Source organism: Gadus chalcogrammus, chromosome 17 (assembly GCF_026213295.1).
Source record: "Gadus chalcogrammus isolate NIFS_2021 chromosome 17, NIFS_Gcha_1.0, whole genome shotgun sequence".
Classification (NCBI taxonomy): Eukaryota; Metazoa; Chordata; class Actinopteri; order Gadiformes; family Gadidae; genus Gadus; species Gadus chalcogrammus.
This window is the reverse complement of record NC_079428.1, coordinates 3279595-3301782: the sequence shown is the minus strand read 5'-3', so window position 1 is coordinate 3301782 and position 22188 is coordinate 3279595. Positions and strand designations below refer to the sequence as shown.

Sequence of the window (22188 nt, the reverse complement as noted above, 5' to 3'; positions counted from 1 at the left end):
TAAGGCGATAGTTCTCTTTGTGGTGTGTGTTTTAGATTTGATGGTGTGAGCCAGCAGTAATCTGGGAGAGGAACAGAGCAGATCTCGCAATCAAAAGAAATGCACCAGAGATATTCTCTCTCTCTCTCTCTCTCTCTCTCTCTCTCTCTCTCTCTCTCTCTCTCTCTCTCTCTCTCTCTCTCTCTCTCTCTCTCTCTCTCTCTCTCTCTCTCTCTCTCTCTCTCTCTCTCTCTCTCTCTCTCTCTCTCTCTCTCTCTCTCTCTCTCTCTCTCTCTCTCTCTCTCTCTCTCTCTCTCTCTCTCTCTCTCTCTCGCCAGCTCTCATCTCCCGCTCCTACGCTCTGCACATCACTTCCTTCAGTCTCCTCTCTCGCGTTTCTTGTTTTAAATAACACCTGGCTGTGAGTGAGTTTAAGTGCGCCCCACTTTCCTCGCGCTAGACGGTCTAAGCGGCGGCAATTCCCTCGGTCCAGAGACAGCTGACCCAGTGTGTGTGTGTGTGTGTGTGTGTGTGTGTGTGTGTGTGTGTGTGTGTGTGTGTGTGTGTGTGTGTGTGTGTGTGTGTGTGTGTGTGTGTGTGTGTGTGTGTGTGTGCTGTAGGGCAGCCGGCAGGGCGGTGGGGGTGGTGGTTGTGACCCCTCTCTCCACCAGCAGCCGGGGTCACTGCGGCGTCCCACTCTCCCATCAGGAGTGTCGCAGCGCCTTGCTGCCATCAGCAAGGCGCTGCACACGGTCAATTGCATTCTTAAAAGCTGTTTGGCCCCCGAGGGCCTTGAACCAAGGCTTTTAAGTGTTAATGGGTACTAGCCGAGGGGTCCCTGTCCTTTAGAAACCTCACTATGACGTTCCCCGTTTCCCCCAGCTAAGCCTCCTCTCGGTCCACCTCTGACCCAGGGTCGGACGTCTCAGCGTCGGTGTGCACAACACAACAACACACAACAAACAAGGTCTGCTTCTTTTCAAATAGACCCTCTTTTAAAGCTGTCGGGTCCGGGATGGAGCTGTCCCGAGTTTGACCCACCGCCGACAGCCACGAAGGCCCGTTCCCCACTGTCCCCCTTCCTGACCCGCCTTCCGGCGTCAACCATGTCCTTATCCACTCCCTCCTCTCCGTCCTTAATGAAGTACAACGTGTAAAGCACCAGACGGAGCACCGGGGATAAAGTGCTAGCCCGCTGGAACACAACATCTGCGACGTCCGTCTTCAATACGTGAGCATCGTCTCTCATCTCTCGTCGCACTAATGCATTCCGGCTCCGCGGCGGTACAAGCGCTCACTTCAAAAGCCCCCCCGGTCAGTGATCTTAGAGGGTCCTCCTCGAGCCAATTTCGCTTCATGTCTCCTCCGTCTCAACCTTTTCTTCCCTCCAAAGGCCAATAAAGGGTTTTTTGGATAATTGAACACCGTGCACTGCCATGACAACCGGTGACACCGCCGTCGGCGCTTGACGGAGGAGAACGGAGGGCGTCAAGACGGCCACCGCTTCTGGAAACACTCGGATAATAATTGCACTTCTTCAGATGGTTATTTGTGCTGTGCGCTGTGAAGGGGGTGTTTCGTCAGCGGTGGTGATGTGGTGATGGCTGAGAGACGGGGGGGGGGGGGGTTGGGAGGCAATGTCAGTGTTCAATGTTGTTTACCCGGTGTCTTTGTGATTGTTACCGGCGTGCAGCACAGATGGCCCTCGCCGCGTTGGACCGCCGCCACGCCCGCGTCCACGAGGAGTTTAGCGTCGTGAGCCGAGCGACGCCCGCGCGCGCTTCAAAGACCTCGCTCAGGGCGGGGTCGCTCCTGAAGGGCAGGGGGAAGAGGTTCTTTGAAGAACATTTTGCGGTGATCCTGCCACGCAGGACGCAGGAAGTGCGAGGATGTTTAGTTTGATTTGGCACGCGGCCAGATCAACATATGGCGGCGGAAGAGCGCGCAGGTGCGATGTCACCTTGCCTAGCGGATGCTCCGTCCTTTGAGATCACGTTTTATAGGAGAAGCTCTTCCCAGTGGGATCGATGCATACCCATATCACCAGTTAATACGGTATTTAACCAGTGCCAATTTCTCCTCCTGGCTTGGGAAAAGAGATACCCAAGCCTGAAAATAGTTTGCATGGAGAATAATATTTTCTGGTTGCCATGGAATCAAATAAGTCACCATTGCAGGCTCTATTTTCTCACTTTCTTGGGCCGTCAAAACTAAGTGGCACTTAACTCCATGTAATATGGCACTGCGAGAACCCCCCTTTTCATCCGGCGTGGACATTGACGGACAGACAGACTATTAAAATCGCTGCTTGGAGGCCCTGAGAAGTGATCCGGGGCCCCGAGAAATTGTAACACAGCCGTGCAGAACACTCACACGACCTGCGCCCCGGAGCAATCGGACGCGGTACAACACCCCGCTAGAAGACACACAACAAGTGACATCTGAAGCCAAGACTCTTTGCTTCATAGCTTTTGAATGTACTTTCGACGTCACAGTGCGGCGATTAAGAGAGTTCACTTTCTCGGACCGGATATAATGCTTCTGCATGCATCGTTTATTTTCGTTTTGGCCTCGAAATGTCCCCAGATTAATTACAGGGTGTGATTTCCCGGAAGGGAGCGTCTTATCTTAATCTATATTGGCTCAAACATGGCGGAGGCGTCCGCAGAACAGGGCTAGGGGCGGAAACGTGGCCGCTGGCCTGGTGTTTCGGATCACAGACGGTACACTGAACACTGTAGCGGTGTTGGACACAGGTTAATTACCGAAGGCTCGTGTTATCGCCGGGTTGAACTGCAGTCGGTCCACGCAAACATTCGGAGGCACTTAGAAAGTCTGCCCGGGGTCCCGAGGTAAACAAACATCTATTTACCGGACTCCTGAAGTTTTTGTTTTCCCTCTGTGTTGACCATCCAATCTGCCGGGGAGAACTCGGTATGATAATAACAACCCCAAAGTTTGACGCGGTTTGTTGCGAAACCCCCATCTGGGTCTCTGTTTTTTTTTTTGCAATTTGCTGAGCGTCAGAAACACCACTTAGTTTCTGAAGTGATCAAGAGCGTCTATGACATGCTGAGGCAACCCTGCGATCGCCACGGCGATGCTGGCTCGTAGTGCAGGCAGTGCCTCGTTAACCGCCGCTCTAATAGGAACATCTACCGCACTCCGACTCACACTGCGGATCGCCTCCGGGCTTTAAACGCATGTGATGCACGCGATGCAGGACGGGCTTCGCCTCCACGTTGAAAGCGTTTCACTGCGATGGAGGAATCGGTTGCGTTGGCGTTTTCTGAGGCTTGATGAACGGATGTGTTTTAACACTTTCCTCGGTTGCTTTTTCATTTTTCTCTCCCTCTCTCTGCGGGAGTAGTGACGTGGTAGACGAGCTGATTGGCACGTTGTACCTGATTGCATACCTTCGTCGCGCGCGTGCACACACGCATTCAGACACACACACACACACACAGACAGAGTTGTGCGTACACGCACGCACACACGCGCATCAGTACATGTCGTCTGCGCGGTGCGTACACCGAGAAGGCTGGTGGCACGTCAGCGGCTTAACGAATGCAGATGAAATTCATCAGCCCCCCCCCCCCCCCCGGCTGGTTATGATCTGAAATGTGTGTCAGTTTCCGGGAGAATGGCAATTTAACAGATTTCAACACGGCTCCCTAAAGGATTCTGTTTAAAAATGCATTGAAAACAGATTTGGGCAAGATGGTGGCGGGTTGCGGGGTGGGGAGCGGGGCAGTTGGGGGGGGGGGCGGGGAATCAATTTGAAACGGTTATGAAATATGAAGACGAACTGTGCATTGATTGGCTCCCACTCAGATCCTGTGCTTGTAAACAAATATGCGAGTGGCGGACGGCGGGAATGCATAATTGTGTTAGTCTCTTCTCGCTGAAGGTCAGTGGATGCTGATTAAATGACAAATGGCTTCCTGGTCAATTTGGAAATGCTGCGCCAGCCAGTTCCTCCACAGGTGGTAAAGTTATTGGTTGTGCAAAGTCAGGAGTACAACGGAGATTAATGTGTGTTGTTGGCGCGCATGCATTATTAAGTCCCGCGCGGAGAAGTTTAAAAATACTAATTGTCCCCGATCCATGACGGTGGACCAGCAGGAGGGGGGGGGGGGGTGGGGGGTGGGGAGGGCATTGGCTCTGAACCAGAAAAGAAGGAAGCCCCAACACTGAAGTTATGGCAAACTGGGCTAATGGACACACTCCACTTTGAGAGGACCCCATTCCTCATTAAGGACATTGGCAATCCAAGAGACTTTGGCAAAAGTGGCGAATGCAGTCTGGGTGGGGTTTGTTGTGGGTAGGGGGATTAAGGCTTTTATTTGATTTTATGAGGCTCTACACGAGGTACTACACGAGACACTTTTATGGGCCTTGTGTATGAAAAGTGCTCTATAAATAAAGTTGCCTTGCCCTGCCCATGTCTTTTTTGTTTCCATAAAAAAGCAGCACTGTAATAACGACTATGTTGTGGCTTGACATATTGAAAGGACGCTTCATAATAAACCTGTTTGAACCGGAGGTCTGAACCCTGGGTGTGGATGTGGTCGCTGCAGGCTGGAGTCCCCCACACGGACGCTGACCATGGGGGCCCCGCGGGGGGTGGAGGTCACCTCGGCCCACGGGGCCTTGACCGTCGGCGGACGCAAGGACCTGCAGCTGCAGTCCACCGAGGGAGAGGTGAGGAGCCCCCCCCCCCCCCCGCCACCCCCACCCCCCACCACCACTCACTTCCTCTCCCCCCGTCTGGGAAACGCCATTTTGAATATCTTGCCTCTTCTGACATCACAAGTGGGCGTGTCCACCTAGATGTAGGACCGATAGATGAGCAACGTTTGCTACAGTCCACTGCGAGACTGATCTATGCGTCCGTATATCTAGGTGGGCACGCCAACTTGTGACGTTAGAAGAGGCAGATGTTCAAAGAAGGCTTGTAATGGCTAATCACACTCACACACACCTGGTGTCACCTTTAAGAATCATGCTCAACAACATATTGTGTGCTAAAGGGTTAAAACAAAAACTATAAGTATCAACAGGGATCATTTTGAGCGGAGACAGGACCCATGGAGTTATTGATTTACCCCACCCCCCGCGGGAAACTATGATGCCCCACTTAAAGCCAGGGCAGGCAATCTGGATTCTTACCCGTCTTTCCTCCGGAGTCTTCCACCAGACTAGGCAGCCCTGTTGCTTTTTATTTTTCAGGGACATTGCTCACTAATCAACACTCAAACTGCAAGTGAGCCGGAGTAAAGCCTAAGGGGCTAGGTTACATCTGTTGTCCCCTGCCAGATATTCAAACGGGCAAACTTAAAATTGCAGAAATAAAAGGCATGCATAAACAAAGATTAAAAAACAACATCGTTGACTCAGAAGAATTCATCTTCATCATTTCTTTTTTGGAGTGGCTTTGGCGGGAGGACTAAAGGGAGCCGGTGGGATTCATTCAAATGTTGAAGACATTTTTATATTCCACCTCACTGGTTCCTCCGAAGTGTCTACCCCACCTGTGAAGGGTGTAGCGTCCCCCCCACCATCACGCCAGCTTAGGGGAAAACGGCTCCAAACATCAATCCCGGTGACCTTCAGTGTGTTCTCTTCCTCCTCCTCCTCTCTCTCTCTCCTGTCAGATCATCTTAGACGCCGCCACGGTTCGCCTCGCCAGCCTGCCGCTCGGTGTGTTCGCGCCAGAGCCTCCGGGACGGGCGTCGCCGCAACCGCCGCCGCCGCCGCCGGCGGGACAGGCCACGTACGAGGTGTGCGTCTGCCCCAGCGGCAAGCTGTACCTCTCCCCCGCCGCCAGCAGCTCCACCTGCCAGGCCGTCAGCAACATCTGCCTCTGGAGCTGACCTGGCAAGGGGGGGGGGGGGGGGGAGATGGAGGTTCCTGATGGGGTGCTGTCTGTGGCCACCCCTGTCGGGTGTGGTGGTGGTGGTGGTGCAGGTGGAGGATGCAGAATGGACTGCCTGCTGAAATGGCGGCTTGAAGGCTTAGTTATAGTTCCAAGTCGGCGCAACGCAAATGGGGTTGACGGACGCATTACATCCTTGCGGACCCTCCTTGCGTCCGCCTCAAGGGCCAGACGCTCGCCTCCAACAAAATGTCAAGGTGAAGTGGAGGCGGCGCAGAGGCAAGGGCTGCGATTGGTCCGCTCACTAAAACCTGATGCGGAACCAAAACAAGTTCACGACTGCGTCGAAGCGTCTGCGCGGTCATTGCGTTGCGTCGACGTTGAACCATCACTGAGCCTTATGACTTCACAGTGAACTGTACCGGTTCCCGACGCAAGATGTTTCGATCGATGAAGGAGGGAGGAGTTGGAATAGTATGGAATATCTGGAGAAGCTCTCCTCGGCCGCAGGAGACGTCAAAGGGACTAACAAACACTCGTGCCTTCAGACGTGGAATGGAACGTTTGAGACTCGCGTTGAACCTGACTCCGTTTAATCAGGGAAATCAAAACAATTTCGGATAGGATTGAGGGGATGCATTTACAAACCGTGACAGTCCTTGGCACTCTATAATAAGCTATGTCAATTGAGACACTTCTGTTTTTGTATGTGTTGTTTGATGTATCGATTGGAAATGGTTGATAAAGAGAGACTCTGGCATAACTAAGCTCAGTGATTATTATGAATGCGTGTGTGTGTGCCAGTGGAAGAAACACACCTAGCCTGTGCGTGATTGAATGACTTATCATTTTCCAGTCATCAAGCTCCACAGATCTACCCCTGAGTTGCGAGTTCCTTTCCAGTTAACTTCAACCCCCAACTCCTGAAGAATCATGACCGATCAGTACAACGTCCTCTCGCTTTGAGCCCAACACGAGAAGGTAGGGTTTAATTCAGTGGAATATATACAGGCAACGGAAGGGCCATTTTAAAACAGTGCTGTCTGAGTGACAGCTCAGTGATTTGTGATCCATGAGTTTAACCAGGCTCTGTATTGCAGGTTCTAGATCGCTGAAGCCCCATCATTAATCTGCTCTCCGGTGGCATTCCGGAATTCCGCCGGAACCAGTGTTCCGTCTCATGTTCTCCACTCCGCAGTCAAAAGGTGAATTCATCCCATCAAAACCGCTTCACCCATTACGCCCAGAGCCGTCACGGCTTATTCTGATCAGGGTGTTTAAAAATTGAGTCGTGGCGTTCTTTCTTTCTATCTTTAAAAGCAACCGTTGATTTCTCTCAACTCTCAAGAGGCATACCCCGTCAGGATGTAAAGTATCTCAACGCCTTCCCCGATACCTCAAGAGGGGGAGAGGGGCGTGAGCAGCGCTGGGAAAGAATGCCTGTTCTTCCGATTATTAGCATAATTTATTCCCAATTCCCAATCTGGCTGATGACGCAGCTTCCCCCCTGAGAGCCCCGTGATGAATGAGGCCCCCAGCCCGCTCTACGTTGGCTGACAGTTGAAGGGTGCAGAGGCCTGCTGGGGTTCAATCACCGGTGAGTTTTGGGCTTTGGTCAAATGTCAGCACCCGAGACAAATTACTACTTGTAAATTACAGGGGGGGGGGGGGGGCTGGTAATCGGAAGGTTGCTGGTTCGAGCCCCTTCTCCTCCTAGCCGAGTGTCCATGTGTCCATGAGCAAGGCGTCGAAACTCAGGCTGCTGGATAGAGAAGCGCTGTATAAATGCAGTTCACTTACCATTTACTGTAATATCTGTAACATCTGCTAATCCGAACAATTCCTAGAAGTAACCCGAACTCTTGCTTGGATGACTTTGCTGGTCTGCTGAGTCAACACTTGCGTTGCGTACACATTCAGGTCACCGTAGAAAGCATTGTTAGCTAGGCTAATTAAAGTGATGGATGCGTGTGACAAAGCGAGCGTTACGGTGTCCTAGATTGCGTTGTTCCCGGCTAGTGTTCCTGGTTGATGAACGCCCTAACCGTTCCTCTACACGCGGTTCACAGAGTTTTGTAGAGTCGAACACTTGACCACGCTGGAAAGTTACACGTAACAAAGATTGTATAGTACGGGTTAAAAAATAACTTCCACAGGTGTATTGCTACTGAGGTTAAGTGACGAACCGTTCTGGGGCGCACCGGTGGTTCACCGGGTAGAGCGTGTACCATCAAGGCTCAGTCTAAATCGCCGCGACCTGGCTTTGATTCCTGTCCGTGGTCCTTTACTGCATTTCCTCCCCCCTCCGTCTCCCATACCTTGCCGTCTATCTCACTATCATAAAAGCATAAAAATACAAAAACAAATCAAAATGTGTAGTTTACACCATAAAGGGTTGATTTGCCCTTTTTTTTAACATGCATCTGAGCATATCGAGTGATGAAGTATCACGAAGCGGTACTTTAGGCTACATTTACCTTTGAGGTAAACGCAGACAAACTGCTAAAAGTAATCTGTATTCAGATGCACAACCCCGACGATTTGCAGAGCTCACCATGCAATCCCTAGCCTGTGCTGCCATCTGTTGGTTTCTTTAAATAGACGGGGAAGAAATAAACAACCACGAATGAATTTGGCATCTTTTAATACTGTGGGGCTTAAAAAACGAATTTGGGGCTTTGTTGTGTGGTCTTGATAAAAAAGAAAAGCTTGAATTAAAAGTTCCACCAAATGTACAGCAACAGTACAAGCCGGCCGGTAGAGCCAAAACAAAGTAACATCTCCTCAGTTGAACACAGTGTACTGGGCCCCGTCTGCAGCATGTACATTCTTTTCATCCGTTATTCTTAACGTTGGCTGCGATGTCAACTGGTGATAACCACGTTGATCTCCAATACTGAACGGGCATAAATAAGACACTGCAAGTAGAAAAACTTTTTAAAATAAATCCTGCGTTTTGGGGACGACATCCTTGTTCTTTTAAATCCCAATCGGCCGTGTAGCTCGTGTAACAGGGGGTTCTTTTGGGGCTCAGGATCGTGGTGGTGGGGGGTGGGGGGGCTCAGGATCGTGGTGGTGGGGGGTGGGGGGGCTCAGGATCGTGGTGGTGGGGGGTGGGGGGGTTCAGGATCGTGGTGGTGGGGGGTGGGGGGGCTCACTTCCTCCTGCTGCCGCCGCTCTCCTCTCTCTTCTCTGCCTGCAACCACAGGGAGGGCTTTGTTAGCACCGGGGGGGGGGGGGGGAAGGAGAGGGGAGAGGGAGGGCCGAGGGGAGAGCAAGGAGGATGAGTGGAGAGCGAGGAGAACAAGGGCCAAAGGAGGGGCAAGCGAGGAGAAAGAGGGGCGAACGAGGAGAGAACAAGGGGGGAGAGAGAGGGGCGAACGAGGAGAGAGTGTGGAGAACGAGGAGAGAGTGAGGAGAACGAGGAGAGAGTGAGGAGAACGAGGAGAGAGTGAGGAGAACGAGGAGAGAGTGAGGAGAACGAGGAGAGAGTGAGGAGAACGAGGAGAGAGTGAGGAGAACGAGGAGAGAGTGAGGAGAACGAGGAGAGAGTGAGGAGAACGAGGAGAGAACAAGGGGCGGGCGAGCGAGGGATGGGCTGAGAGAGAGAGAGAGAGAGAGAGGAGCGATGGGTAAGAGAAACGACCGCGCTCACCAGTAAAGTTCCTCCTGCAGGGGCTCGGCCTTCAGGGCCGCCCGGGAGATGCCCATGCCCGGGGGGATCCGGTCTGGGTACCGCAAGCACAGCCTACTGCCCATCAGATCATAGCCCTGAACAGGAGCAGGGGGATTAAGACCAGGGGGGGGGGAACACTGGGGTACGCCCCTTCAAATGGTGTTGATTTCTTATCAGCCACTAAGGATTAGACACTCATCAGGACTCTCCGCCTAGCATCTCAAACCTTTGTGTCCGTTGGATTTGAATTGTTTGCGACTCGAGCTGCCCAGGCGGAGCAGAACGACGTGGCGGTAAACACATCCCGCCGAAATAGAACCCAACTAAATAATTGTATTGCAGATCTACGCAAATCACATTAATGGTGTGTTTCAGAATTTCTCAAACAAAAAGTGAGGAGTTTGCAAAACTGTCGGAGCTTTATAAGTGCTAGACAGAGCCATGGCACCTTGTGTCGTATTCACGTTAAAATATTGGTTAATATTGCAAACATCAGTACCACATTTATCGATTAACTAAATTAATGCAAAGGTGCATTTTGCCAGTAGGGCATAAATGGAAACAGAACTTTACACCATGCCAGACCGCAACTGCAGAGTAAGGGAAAGTATCGGTATCAAAGAAACGCTGAAAGAAATGCTAAACAAAAGTCCACCCTAATATCTGGACCGCAAGCTGCCCGACTCGAGGTCCAGACGTGCATGTATGTGCAGGCTGAGGGATGGAGGTTCCCTTCACAGGCCCCTTCCCTCGGCTTACGGCACACTCACGTGGTACTGACGGATGGCTCGGTCGCAGGGCTCCTGTGTGGTGAAGTTGATGAAGGCACACCGTTTGCCGCTTAAAAGCTTAATACTGTGGACCTTCCCGACACTGCAAGGAAGAGGAGACGGATGGATATAAGAATACGCCGTACACGTCAGGTCCACTGTGACGGGCTGGTTGAACCCGTACTTTGAAGTGATTACATTGTTCTTGTTTTTCTAACCCTCCTGCCATGCTAGTTTGCTCTATTTAGCTAAACTCCCGCAACACTTATATCTTAACGACTTAAAGACACAACAACCACCTATGATCCAACAGAAGGGCCACAAGCACTCGTAGCACCAGGGACGAGGGGAACGAAGAAGAGTGTTGTAGGGAACTGGGACTGCGACAAAAGTTGTTTGGTTAGAAGGACAACAAAGGGTGCAGGACTCGCTCAGCGTGGGAAGGGGTGTTAACATACCGCTGCTACTATATCAATTAGTAAGAGTCTACAACGGCCCGCAGGGGAGCTCACAAGAAGTTCAGTCCAAATCCGATACCAAGAGACCTAATCATTTCTTCCACTTGTTTTCGCTCTTCTTCAAGGGGTTGGGACTGTATAAGATGAATACTTGTATGCATCAGTAGATCAACATTAATTATAAATGAATGAGTTAAAAGTGTGTGCATGTGTCATGGAAATGTTAAAATCATTAATATTAGATTGTATACAAATCCTATCAACCTTGTTTATATAAGTACCAGTAAAAAAAGGCATTTGTATCGTAACTATAATGTAAGATTATACACAAATGATATCAACCTTGTTTATAGAAGTACCAGTCTACTGAAAAGGCATTTGCATACATTCTCCTAGAGACGTCTCCTTCCTTTAACTAAAAGGTGTTAGTCGTTTCTATTTCGAATGCCACTGAAGCCATGCAAATCGACAGATGTCTTTCCTGTGTAGATTCCTCTAGACGTCTTGCAGACGTGTCACTTCCCCCCCCCTCCCCCCCACACACCTAATAGTGTTGCAAATTGACTTGGTCTCCTCAGCCATGGCCAATCCTAACCTCTTCACGACGATCACGCCCCTGGCCCATTATCTCCTTTGTTGCATCTGCCCACGCTGTAAACGTTTCCCATTGTCTCGTTGAATATACGCGTGGTAAATTGCTGCCTGTATCTCCCTATGATCATGCTCTAAAATTAAATCCAAGAAGTGTTCCATAATAAGTTATTCTTCATCAGTATGTATAAGTTAAACATTTACATTGTAGTGAATGAGTGAAACGTGCGTTTGCATCAGTAGATCAACATTCACAATGAAAGAATGAGTAAAATGTGTATGCACCAGTAGATTGATGCGTTAAATGTGTATGCATCGGTTGGTCAACAATAACGATGAATGGATGAGTTAAATGTGTGTATGCATCAGAAGATGAACAGGTTAAATGTGTGTATGCATTGGTAGATTGATGCATTAAATGTGTATGCATCGGTTGGTCAAAAATGACGATGAATGGATCAGTTAAATGTGTGCATGCATCAGTAGATGAATGAGTTAAATGTGTGCATGGTCAGTAGAGGAATGAGTTAAATGTGTGTATGCGTCAGTAGAGGTACGAGTTAAATGCGTGCACCATCTGTAGGTCAACAGTAATGATTGGCTCTTAGTCTTACCCACTGAAGAGGTCAGAGAGACTGGACACGGTTGCAGTAGGGAGAAGGTTTCCCACCCAAATCGGAAACAATTCCCTGTAAAGGAAATCATCTCACGTTATCACCATGAGCAGGCTCCATTAGATAAACACTGCGTCCTTTGTTTGTTGGAGCAATAAAATATCACTCATTGGCATAATCATGCTGTAATAACAATAATCAATTTCAATAGATCTATAATCTATCCGTAATGCTGACAGCCCATTGGCTACAGCGGCATTCAACCTCTGCGTAACTTTAACTTCTGTACAGAGGAGAGAGCCTGTGAGGACAGGAGATCAGAGTGTCTCTGAGCTGGCTCGGAGACTCACCCGGCAGGGGGCTTAGGAGCCTCCTGGCCGGTCTTCACAGCGGGGGGGGGGTTATGAGCCGCCTTGGGCCCTACGTGGGGAGTGTTCTGGGTGAAGGGTTTCCTAACGGGGGATTGCTGGTGTTCAGCCGGGAACGCAGAGGGGAGGGTGTTGGGGGGGCCAGGGGAGAACACAGCGGCCCTGGGCGGGGCCGACGCGGCCCTGGGGGGGACTTCACTGACGGCGGGTGGAAGTACGGGAGCTTTATATATGGTTCCTGGAACACAATGAGAGGATTAGTATTAGTATACAGTTTAGCTCCCATAGGCTATTGAGTACATATACATAACTGATGCTACCCATTACTCTGCAGTTGCGGTTATATCACTTTGCGAAAAAGATACTGCATCATATGCATCTTTTATTATTTGTTAAGTCATACACCATTACACCTAACATCTCTCTCCCTCTCTCTCTCTCCTGAACTGAAAGGTGATGTCAATTGGCTGCATCAGTGAATGTGATACAGCAACCGTGGTAAACTCCTTCATCATGCACACCTCTTGTTTATCCGAAGACTCTCAAGTGTCTTAGAAATTTAAGTTTAAGTGTTAACAAGACAATATGCTGTTTTGTGGAGGTGAAGGAAAGTTTCGACATTCGTATAATGAAGGAAACAATAAGCAATTTACAATGGCTAAAATGGCCATGGTTTCATCATAGGTTAGGGGTAAATCTCTAGATCAGCATCACTTACAAAATGATAGTATTTAGGTCCAACACCAGGGGTCTTTGGGGGGAGTGGGTAAACTGCTCACCTGTATTGCTTGGATTCAGCTTGGACAACACCTCCATGGCTTTGCTCATGGTACCGTGGATTATTAAAGCGTTGGAGCTCTGCTCCCGCGTGAAGCCAGCCTCCTGCGAACGCAACACGACGTGATCTCGATAAGCAATCAACGGAAAAAACCAACCGGCGGCAAGGCTCAAAGCGTACTCCCCTAGACCTTTACCCAGCCTCAACATTCACGACAAGGCTATTGCTGCAGGCGTCAGGGTTTCTACCGCGCTAATCGCAGTTACTGTTTCGACCCTCCGATAGGGCGTTACCAATCTAGCTGCCATCTTGGCTCCGAGCAGTTAGACACTCCCAACCAGTTAGCATTCAGAGCCAAGATGGCGACGAGGCGAATAAGGCCCATGCGGTCGCCATGACGGTACCAGAGGAGGAAGGGGGGGGGAACTCACCATGAGCTGTGCGATCTGGACGCGCATCAATTCCTGGGCAGCTTCGGTGCAGGAGCTGTCCAGCTTGAGCACCTCTTTATAGGTGTTGGCCGCCTCCTCGTAGCGCTAGGAAGGAAGGGCTGGGTTAGGTACTACTGGTGGCATCACCGTGTATCAGACGCAGTACTAGCCTTGAGCAGAGGGGGGCGACGCTGCACTGTGTGCATTATTCCGCTTGTCAAGACTAGCCAAAGACAACGAAAACAACGTGTAAGAAACAACCCTCCGACCATAATGTCAACATTGCCGATAACCCATGTGTGTGCAATAACAAAAAGCCACATTTCCCACGACCACTACATAGTTGTTCTCTATTATCGGGATGACCACAAAACCAACTCTGCTATCGGGCGACCAGCATACCGACAAATACGAACACAGTCGTCTTAACAATCAAGAGTCGTCTACGATGTATCCGGGGCGATGCCATACCTTAAGGCCCACGAGAGCGCGCCCCATCCTGTACAGGCCTTTGTCCCAGCCCGGCGACATGTTGATGGACAGCTGGGCGTCCGTCAGCGCCTTCTCATACTCCTGCAGCTTCTCGAAGCAGAAGGAGCGATTGCCAAACAGCCTGGGACAAACGGGGGAACGGTTCGAACAGTGAGCGGCTATAATAATGACGACGGGTCGAGGCGATTCGGGCTTGTTCGTTCAGACGCTCTCCTTACTTGAACTCCTTCGGGTTGTATTTAATAGCGGCTGTGAAGTATTGCACAGCCATATCGTAACGGCCAGCACTTGCATGCTGATTTCCCAGCACTGAAATAAGAGAGGTTTGAGTCAACGTTAGCATCTATAAACTATAAATGTGGTTATTTCTGTATGTAGCCTGTTAAAATATATCCTAGTGGTCACCTGATCTCACCTTAACTTTCTTACTAGTAATAAGCCATTATTAAACCTAGCTCCATTGCACTCGTCAATTGACAGTTTGTTAATTAGACCTTGAACCTTTAAAAAAAAATTGGTCCACACCTTTGTTATGTCAATATCAGATCTCAACGTGTTGACCTTTCTCTGAAGGAGTTTCCTACCTAGGTCATTCCAACTATTCCTGATGCTTCGCCCCATGAAGTGCATGGCAAAACATTATCCTTCATTCATAGGTAAATACTCACTTGCAAGTTCTGTACTTATTTTCACATTATCCTCATAGGTGGGATTATTATTGATGGGGGCTGCAGATATCTGTGAACAAAAACAGAAATATAAGTGGGGATTAGATGTTGAGCATACATTTACATTTAGCAGACGCTTTTCTCGAAACCGCCTTACAATAAAAAGGCGAAACAATATATCGCTGTCGGTACAGTAAAGATATTTATAGAAACAAGTTCCAAACACTAACAATTTCTAGGTTAACCTATTCCCCTTATAAGCAAGGAAACATTTATTTAGCACTGTTCATACACATGGTCAGACTGAAAGTGCTTCAACAAATACAACAAAGATAGCTAGGATAAGACTACACAATGCCAAGTACCAGCAGGTACAACCTGCAGTTGATTGAAAAGGTTTTTGATGACATCGGCGAGGGAAGAAAAAACCCTGTCCTTCAGTTGATCTTTGAAAAGGCGTGTTTCCTTAGGATAACACTATATTCCAAACCCCTCATACTATTGTACTAACGGTAAATCTGTTTCTGCTCTTCATGCAGTGTCTCAACGCTCTCTTCAGTACAAAAACATTCTTTCTCTTGAGTAACGACATAAGAGGTCAGCCCGTGAAAGAGGTCACGGTGGCCATGTTATGGTTATGCTCGTTTCACATGATATACACAAGAGAGCAAGACTCTCCTCTGTGCACAACATGCCTTAGGTTTCAATATACTGCCTCCCTAACATATGGTACACATCAGACCATTAAAACGCTCACAGAAAGCCACTATACAACCTGTCTTCAAGTATAAATAAATGAACTGCAGATACTACTGGTCGCTTCAACTTTATCCAAACTAAACATGTTCTTCTCTTCAATCTTTGGCCAACAGTTGTTTCTGGTGTTTACTTGCATTAACTTACATGGTGACAATAATATTATTAGTAAGATATAAATGGTTATCCTTTTTTATTGGAAAGCATTTATAACAAAAGCAGGAATACAGATTAGGCGATGCCAAATTGCAAAATAAATAATTGCAACCATATCAGTATCAATAAATATCAAAATTAGTAAACGGCCTGAAAGTCACCATTCACAAAAATAAACTGAATTGAATAGTTAAGACAAACTGCTCACATCTTTATTAAGGACAGCCTTCGTAGCGTCGGGCACCGCACGGACGGGTTTGTCCTTAGTGGGTTCGGCCACTGGTTTTACTTGCGCCTTTTTCTCCTCCTTCCTCTCTGGCTTGTATTTGGGTTCCTTCTGCTCCAGCTTCCTCTTCAAAATAAGAGCGGCTTTGTTCACGAAGCTGCTGCTCAGATCCAACTCCTTTCCAACCACACGGGGACACAAGGCATGTGGAGTTAAGAACACATTAGGGCTGAACGATTGCGGGAAATAATCATATTGCGATTATCCCCGACCAATATTGCGATTGCGATTTAGTATGCGGTTATTTTTTATGTTCTGCATTATTCACTAAAAAAAAAGCAATAAATCATTCTGTAGTAGGACCAACACAACATTTGAAGCAGTCAACGTATAAACGGCTCTTTCCTTTAGGCCAGGTCTATGCGTTGAGATGAATTGAAGCATGAATTGATATAACATCTTTATTTAACTATTGAATTGTAACACATTGCATACATTTATGTTTGCTAGTGTTGTGGATTATAACCGAGATATAAAACACTCAGACTAATTTAAGAGGGAGTAAGAGGGAGAAAAGAAATCGAGGGGTCCGGAGCAAGTATTGACAAAAGACTTTATCGTTAAGAAACAACAACAACGATAACAGCCGAGTGGGTCTGCAGAGTCACTCCTGGTCAACAGATTCCAGCCTCTACTTATACACACACACACAGCAGCACAGTACTCAGCAGTTTCTTGTTTTAGGTGTCCACACATAATCAAACACAAATGCTTCTAACCAGATGGTCACCGAGATACTCTAGGACCCAGGAGTGGAGTCAGCATGCATTGTCTCAGTAGCTTCCTACTCCTGGGGGGGTTGTGCCCCAACCCCCTGCTCTGACCCCAGACTCCCAGGCATCGTGACCAGCCCTGGAGCAGAATCCAGGACGCTTTAAATGTTTTCTACCATCAGATATACAGGCCTAATAATAATAATCATAGTTTACCATAGAATATAATCATTAATTTCTACCACACTAGCAGCCTTTGTGATTTGCATATCACGTTCCATTGCAACGCAATGTCTGCTTTAATTCGATTAATCGTTCAGCCCTATTAGGTACCGTGGTCAAGTTTCAATGACGAGTGTTTAGTACTGCAGTGAAACACAAATGCATCTGTAATGGGAATGTTTTCACATGCCGTTCCTCTAACTGCTTTTTTCTTGAGCCCCTCCGGTTGGGGGTTTGAGAGGCTCCAACTGAGGCCTGTTTCCTTAACCCCTCGGGAAGGTCGAGGGACAAGGGATCCAACTGATAGGCACGGCTTGTGTTGGGGGAGCAGCGTGAGATCCTGAGACCCGTCTACCACAGCATTAGAAGTCCTTGCTTTTGCCAACGCTTTGGCCTCTTAGAGAGACGCAGGGCGAACTCCCTTCTTAAGCCTCGGATCATTGTACGTTTGTTGTACGTTATTCTATGTTTATTACTTAAATACATAAATTAGCCTAATTGTTATAAAGGTCAGACGACACTTTATTCTTAAACAAGTTTAGGCAGAAACTATGCTCGGCTATGCTTGTATGTGTGGATAAAAACACGGCTGCTTTTTATCCACACATACAAAGCAGTTTCTTGTTCGAGGTGTCCCTCCACACACAGTCATAGATTCCTCCAAGCGAATGGTCAACAACGCTCATCTAAAACCCCAAGCTGAGGTCAGCACGCATTGACCCCGTAGCCTCCGGCTCCTTGGGGGGTTTCCAACTTACGCTCTGACCCCAGACTCCCTGGCACCGTGTCAAGCCTTGGACCAGAATCCAGAGGCGCTTTAGATGTTTTCTACCATTAAATATATAGGCCTAATAATAATAATCATGGTTTACCAAAGAATATAATCATTCATTTCTACCATAGCATTAACAGGCTAGCCTTGTTTACGGATGTGGCATCACCCCCCCTGAGAAGAGCGAGAGAAACCATCCCATCGACCCAGACGGGCGTACCTCAGTTTCGCTCTCGGACGACTCCTCCTCCTCCTCCTCTTCCTCCTCCTCGCTGTCGTCGCTGCAGTCGCTGGAGTCTGAGTCACCAGAGGAGCTCTGACCGCCCGACACCGGAGCCGTGGTCGCCTTATCGGCCTTCTTCGTCTCTCCGTTTTCCTGCCGGTGACAACGAGTGGCCCATGTGTGAGGGGAGCCATCCAAGCGGTTGCTGCGCTACGGCCAACGCTCTAAAATTAGACTTGGCGGCAAACAGATCCCTAAAATGTCGGTGTTACCCACTCTATTTCATCCTAGACAAACCAGAAAGGGGGCTCAATGTTCAAAATACCGGGATTGTCCTTTAAACAGGCCGCTCGGTAAGAGACAACAGCCACAATGACTTCCACAATCCCCTTCAGGAAGATGCCTCATCTTCAGAGGTGTGACATCACAGACAATAGACCAGCCTTTTCTCACCTTGGCCCAGCCGGGGGGGAAATGAGCTCCCCCTTTATCACCCAAAACATACCTCTGTATTCTTCTTTGGCTTTTGCTGTTCTCGCTTGAGCTTCTCGAGACGTTTCCTCTCCTTCTGTCTCTGTTGGGGAGGGAGGGAGGATGGGGGTATGAGAAGCTGAGCGACCTCTCGTACACCACCCACTGATCCAGCTAAAAGGGTTCGACGACAACAGAGGCACTCACCCGTTTCTTAATACGCTTCTTCTCCGACTTGGCTTTGACTTTCTTGTCTTGCTTTTGGACTTGCTGCGGGTGGGGGGGGGGGGGGGGGAAGAAGACAGGGGCTCTGATGTGATCGCCCAAAGTAATATCCAACCCCCCCAAAGAAAGTCTACATCTAAGCTTAACAACTCAACAAGACGTCCATACTCACAGTGGGGTCGGGCTCTGCGGGGGTATACTGTGGCTTAGGAAGGGGGTTGGCTCTTTTGGGGTTGAACGCCTCTGGGTACAGTTGACTATTGTATCTTTCGGGTGGCATTCTGATGTAGGAGCCGTTGCCATCGGGCAAGTATGTTGTATACTCGTCGTCACCTTCCGGGTCAATTTCCCAGTGCGGGCCGCTGTCCGACCCCATCCCCCCTGTAAACATTGGGAGGATTATTATTACTGGGAGACACAGATCCGATCCATGATCAGAATGAGTGTGCCAATTCATTTCAGTTTAGTTTGTTCCCACAGAAACCAAAAAGGTAAAATTTTCCACCCATTCAAGTGCATGTCAGGCTCACAAGAGGAAGCACAGGTTATCTGTTGCTGGCAATCGAATGGCATGAAAGCATCAATTACAATCCACAAAAATGCATGGTTTCTTACCAAACATGCTATGGTGTACAGGGGGACTCTGGTGTAATCGCACCATGTCGGCTATGGTAGTCTGAGGGAACAGAGATAAGATGAGATGCGACCTTTACACAAAGACTGTTGTGGCCGTCCCAAACGAACCACAAAACCGAACCGCGTGTCCATGGAAAGTTCCACTCCTGGTGAACAGGAGTGGAACTTTTGAATGACTGTGCTCTACTTAGAAGACGTACTTATACAGTGGAGGGATTTATGGATTTGTTGATGTATGCATGTTTATGTTATGAGCTCAAATCCTTAATAAATGAGTTGGTTAACCTATGCCCCCACCCAACATCAGCCAAACAAACCCCCTCTACTTCCATCCGGCCATACTCACCAAAATTTCTTTACGCATGATGAACATATTCGCCTCTGTAAAAAGAAAAAGAAAGGCATCAGGTTTAAAGTGGGTTCAGGTGAAAACATCCCGACAGTAGCCTGCTTTTAGCCAACTTAGCCTCAGCGGATAGACACTTACCAACGTTGTCCATGTTTGATTTAAATCACAAACACTATGTTTACAGCGTGTAAAGAGCTGTATATTGCTTCTAATAGTATATTAAAAGTACGCATGCAGTGGGCGCGACACGACGTTCCCGGCGCTATGTCTGCATGTCGGTATAGACGGATATTTATTTTTAAAGTGCGCATGCGTCGTTTGAGGAGCACGGCATTACGCGCCGTTTTTTTTGACCAGTCACGTCTTCGCATGAGTTCCTGCTTCTACAGTCTCGGGACCGCACTCCAAGATCCCTTCCTGCTCCTGCAGTCCTAGGACCGAAGGTATTCGCATGAGTTCCTGCCATTGCCGGAGGCTGCAGTCTCGGGACCGCAGTCCATAGGTTTTCGTGACACTTCCTGCGTTCCAATGCCCATACAACCATACTATTTAGTATGTCAGAGGAAGATTTAGTATGTCCCAATACATTGTGGGAAATACCATGACTACTCGCATTTTCGTAGTAAAAATAAAAAGTAGGCGATTTGCTTCCAAATCGCCCTGCGTTGTGTTTCTTGGATGGTGAAGGAATCTCACAAGGAACTGAACTCAATAATAATTAATGATCTAGCCAGCTTAAATTAGGAATTTCTTAATGTAGACCTCTACCTTAACGTAATTTGCAACGCCATAGGAAAATGTACACATTCAGTCTAAACTCAGGTTCAGTCTAACGTCCTATGAGGCAGAGAAAAGGGTCCTATTTAAGCGGTCTTAGGAGTATGTTCCTGCAGCCTCCGCTATTGCAGGAAAATAATATTAGTTCGTATATGCTTTAGTCCGTGTGTCAATATTCTAGTTAGACCAAGCCTTCGTGAATCAATGCATGCAGTAGCCGAAAAAAGGGACATTTAGGCCTATAGTTTATTTATTGATAAAGTAATCAAGAAAAAAAAAATGCTTTCTCTATGAAGAAAAGTACAACATAAATGCAGGACCAAAAAACGACAACACCCAAGGAAAGAGAAGGATAAAAAAGAGCAGAAGCTCTGAGCCGGTTTACAAGCTCTAAGCTTTTATTCAGTTTGGTGACCTGCCTTCAGGTATCTTATTCATTTTACACATCCAAACCAAACGCAGTCAAACCTGCAGCCTCAAGTTCCAATCATTTAACCATTAGTCCTAGTCATACCCAGCATCAGACCCAACAGCGCTACCCCAAGGCCCATCGAGGTAATGACCCCTTACGTGTGAGAGGACTACGGTGTAGCGTTTCATTTATTAAATGTGCTCGTTCAATACAATGTACTTGTGTGGAATGACGAAGTAAGAAATGGCGTCCTGCCATGCTATTCAGCTCAAGTTTAGTATCCCTTGAATTCTGATCTCATTCATCTGTAAAGGAATGACGTGACACGCACGCACACACACACACACACACACACACACACACACACACACACACACACACACACACACACACACACACACACACACACACACACACACACACACACACACACACACACACACACACACACACACACACACACACACACACACTCTCTCTCTCTCTCTCAAGGTGCCAGAATCTTCCACGATAGTCTATCATATCTGATATAGAGTAAAATACACTGAATCATAACAGTGCCCCTATGCTGATCACATTATGATGGTTGTTTGAATCTTTGTACAGTTACTCTTTCAGATGAGGGAATGTCAAATACATTTTATTTTATTCAACACAAAATTTAAGTCATATTACTACAATGTTGCATGAAGAAAAGTTTGTTTGTTTTTGGATGGGGTGAAATGTTTAATTTTAAATGGCTCTCTTCTTTTTATTTAGTCAAATGTTTTCAATTTCTTACACTATATATTTAATGCACTATAAAGGTACTTTGTGCTCTATTGGGGGTCTGTTTTGGCTTTGGCTGTATTTAGACTCAATGGGGATGAGAGCTGTAAATTAAATAGGGCAACTGGTATCCTAATTTTGGTTGAGATTCATAAGGATTGTTTTGTTTTCTAATGTAAACTAAATCAGCTAAACTAAACTTCCGGTGCGCTCTAGCGGAAGCTCTCCTTGTTTTTGTTTAGCCGCCACTCACAAGTGGCTACAGGGGGACCTCTAGTGGCTAAAAGGTGCATGTTGTCATTCAGTAAGATGCAACTCAAATTTGTATTTCTTAAACCCATCAGCTCGTTCCAACATTAAGATAACATTAACATATTGCTGTCATACCATGATAAGATAGAAACTAAGGCTTGATGTCACATTATAAAAGTGGAAGGAGAAACACACACACACACACACACACACACACACACACACACACACACACACACACACACACACACACACACACACACACACACACACACACACACCCCCCCTAATGGTGCCATAATCTTCCACAGCTGATAGCTGATAATCTATCTGTGATATGTAGGGGCTAGTAAAACCCATAGAATCAAAAAGTGAATCTTTCATGGATAAGGATCACCTTATATCAGTTTATTTAATCATTTTACTGCTTGGCTCTTTCTGATGAGAAAAAGTCCAAACAGAAATGT

The 22188-nt window shown here is 47.8% G+C and overlaps 2 protein-coding genes across 2 annotated transcripts in view; one reads left to right on the top strand and one right to left on the bottom strand.

The window, feature by feature from the left end:
• The window catches only part of LOC130369794 (zeta-sarcoglycan-like), a 32367-nt gene extending 25561 nt beyond the window's left edge, over window positions 1–6806 (top strand). Inside the window, exons 7-8 of the mRNA XM_056575352.1 lie at window positions 4560–4683; window positions 5637–6806. Coding sequence (XP_056431327.1) covers window positions 4560–4683; window positions 5637–5855 — 343 coding nt within the window. The 3' untranslated portion in view covers window positions 5856–6806. The remainder of the gene's footprint in view (window positions 1–4559; window positions 4684–5636) is intronic.
• A 2164-nt stretch (window positions 6807–8970) lies between these two features.
• LOC130369793 (uncharacterized) lies at window positions 8971–19803 on the bottom strand. Its single transcript, XM_056575351.1, has 18 exons — window positions 19651–19803; window positions 19510–19544; window positions 19143–19203; window positions 18700–18908; window positions 18510–18572; window positions 18337–18405; window positions 17829–17984; window positions 15824–16018; window positions 14704–14773; window positions 14254–14344; window positions 14015–14156; window positions 13544–13648; window positions 13114–13216; window positions 12317–12572; window positions 11967–12041; window positions 10304–10406; window positions 9513–9628; window positions 8971–9053 (listed from the first exon to the last, which is right to left on the bottom strand). Exons 1-18 carry the CDS (start codon window positions 19661–19663, stop codon window positions 8981–8983), a joined length of 1935 nt encoding a protein of 644 aa, XP_056431326.1. The 5' UTR covers window positions 19664–19803; the 3' UTR covers window positions 8971–8980.
• Between the last annotated feature and the right edge of the window lie 2385 nt (window positions 19804–22188).

Coding starts and splice junctions, on each gene's coding strand:
- LOC130369793 (XM_056575351.1), bottom strand. Junction 19,204..19,509: donor TCATGCGTAAAGAAATTTTG/GTGAGTATGGCC, acceptor CTGTTCCCTCAG/ACTACCATAGCCGACATGGT. Junction 9,629..10,303: donor GAGCCATCCGTCAGTACCAC/GTGAGTGTGCCG, acceptor GCTCCTGTTCAG/GGCTATGATCTGATGGGCAG.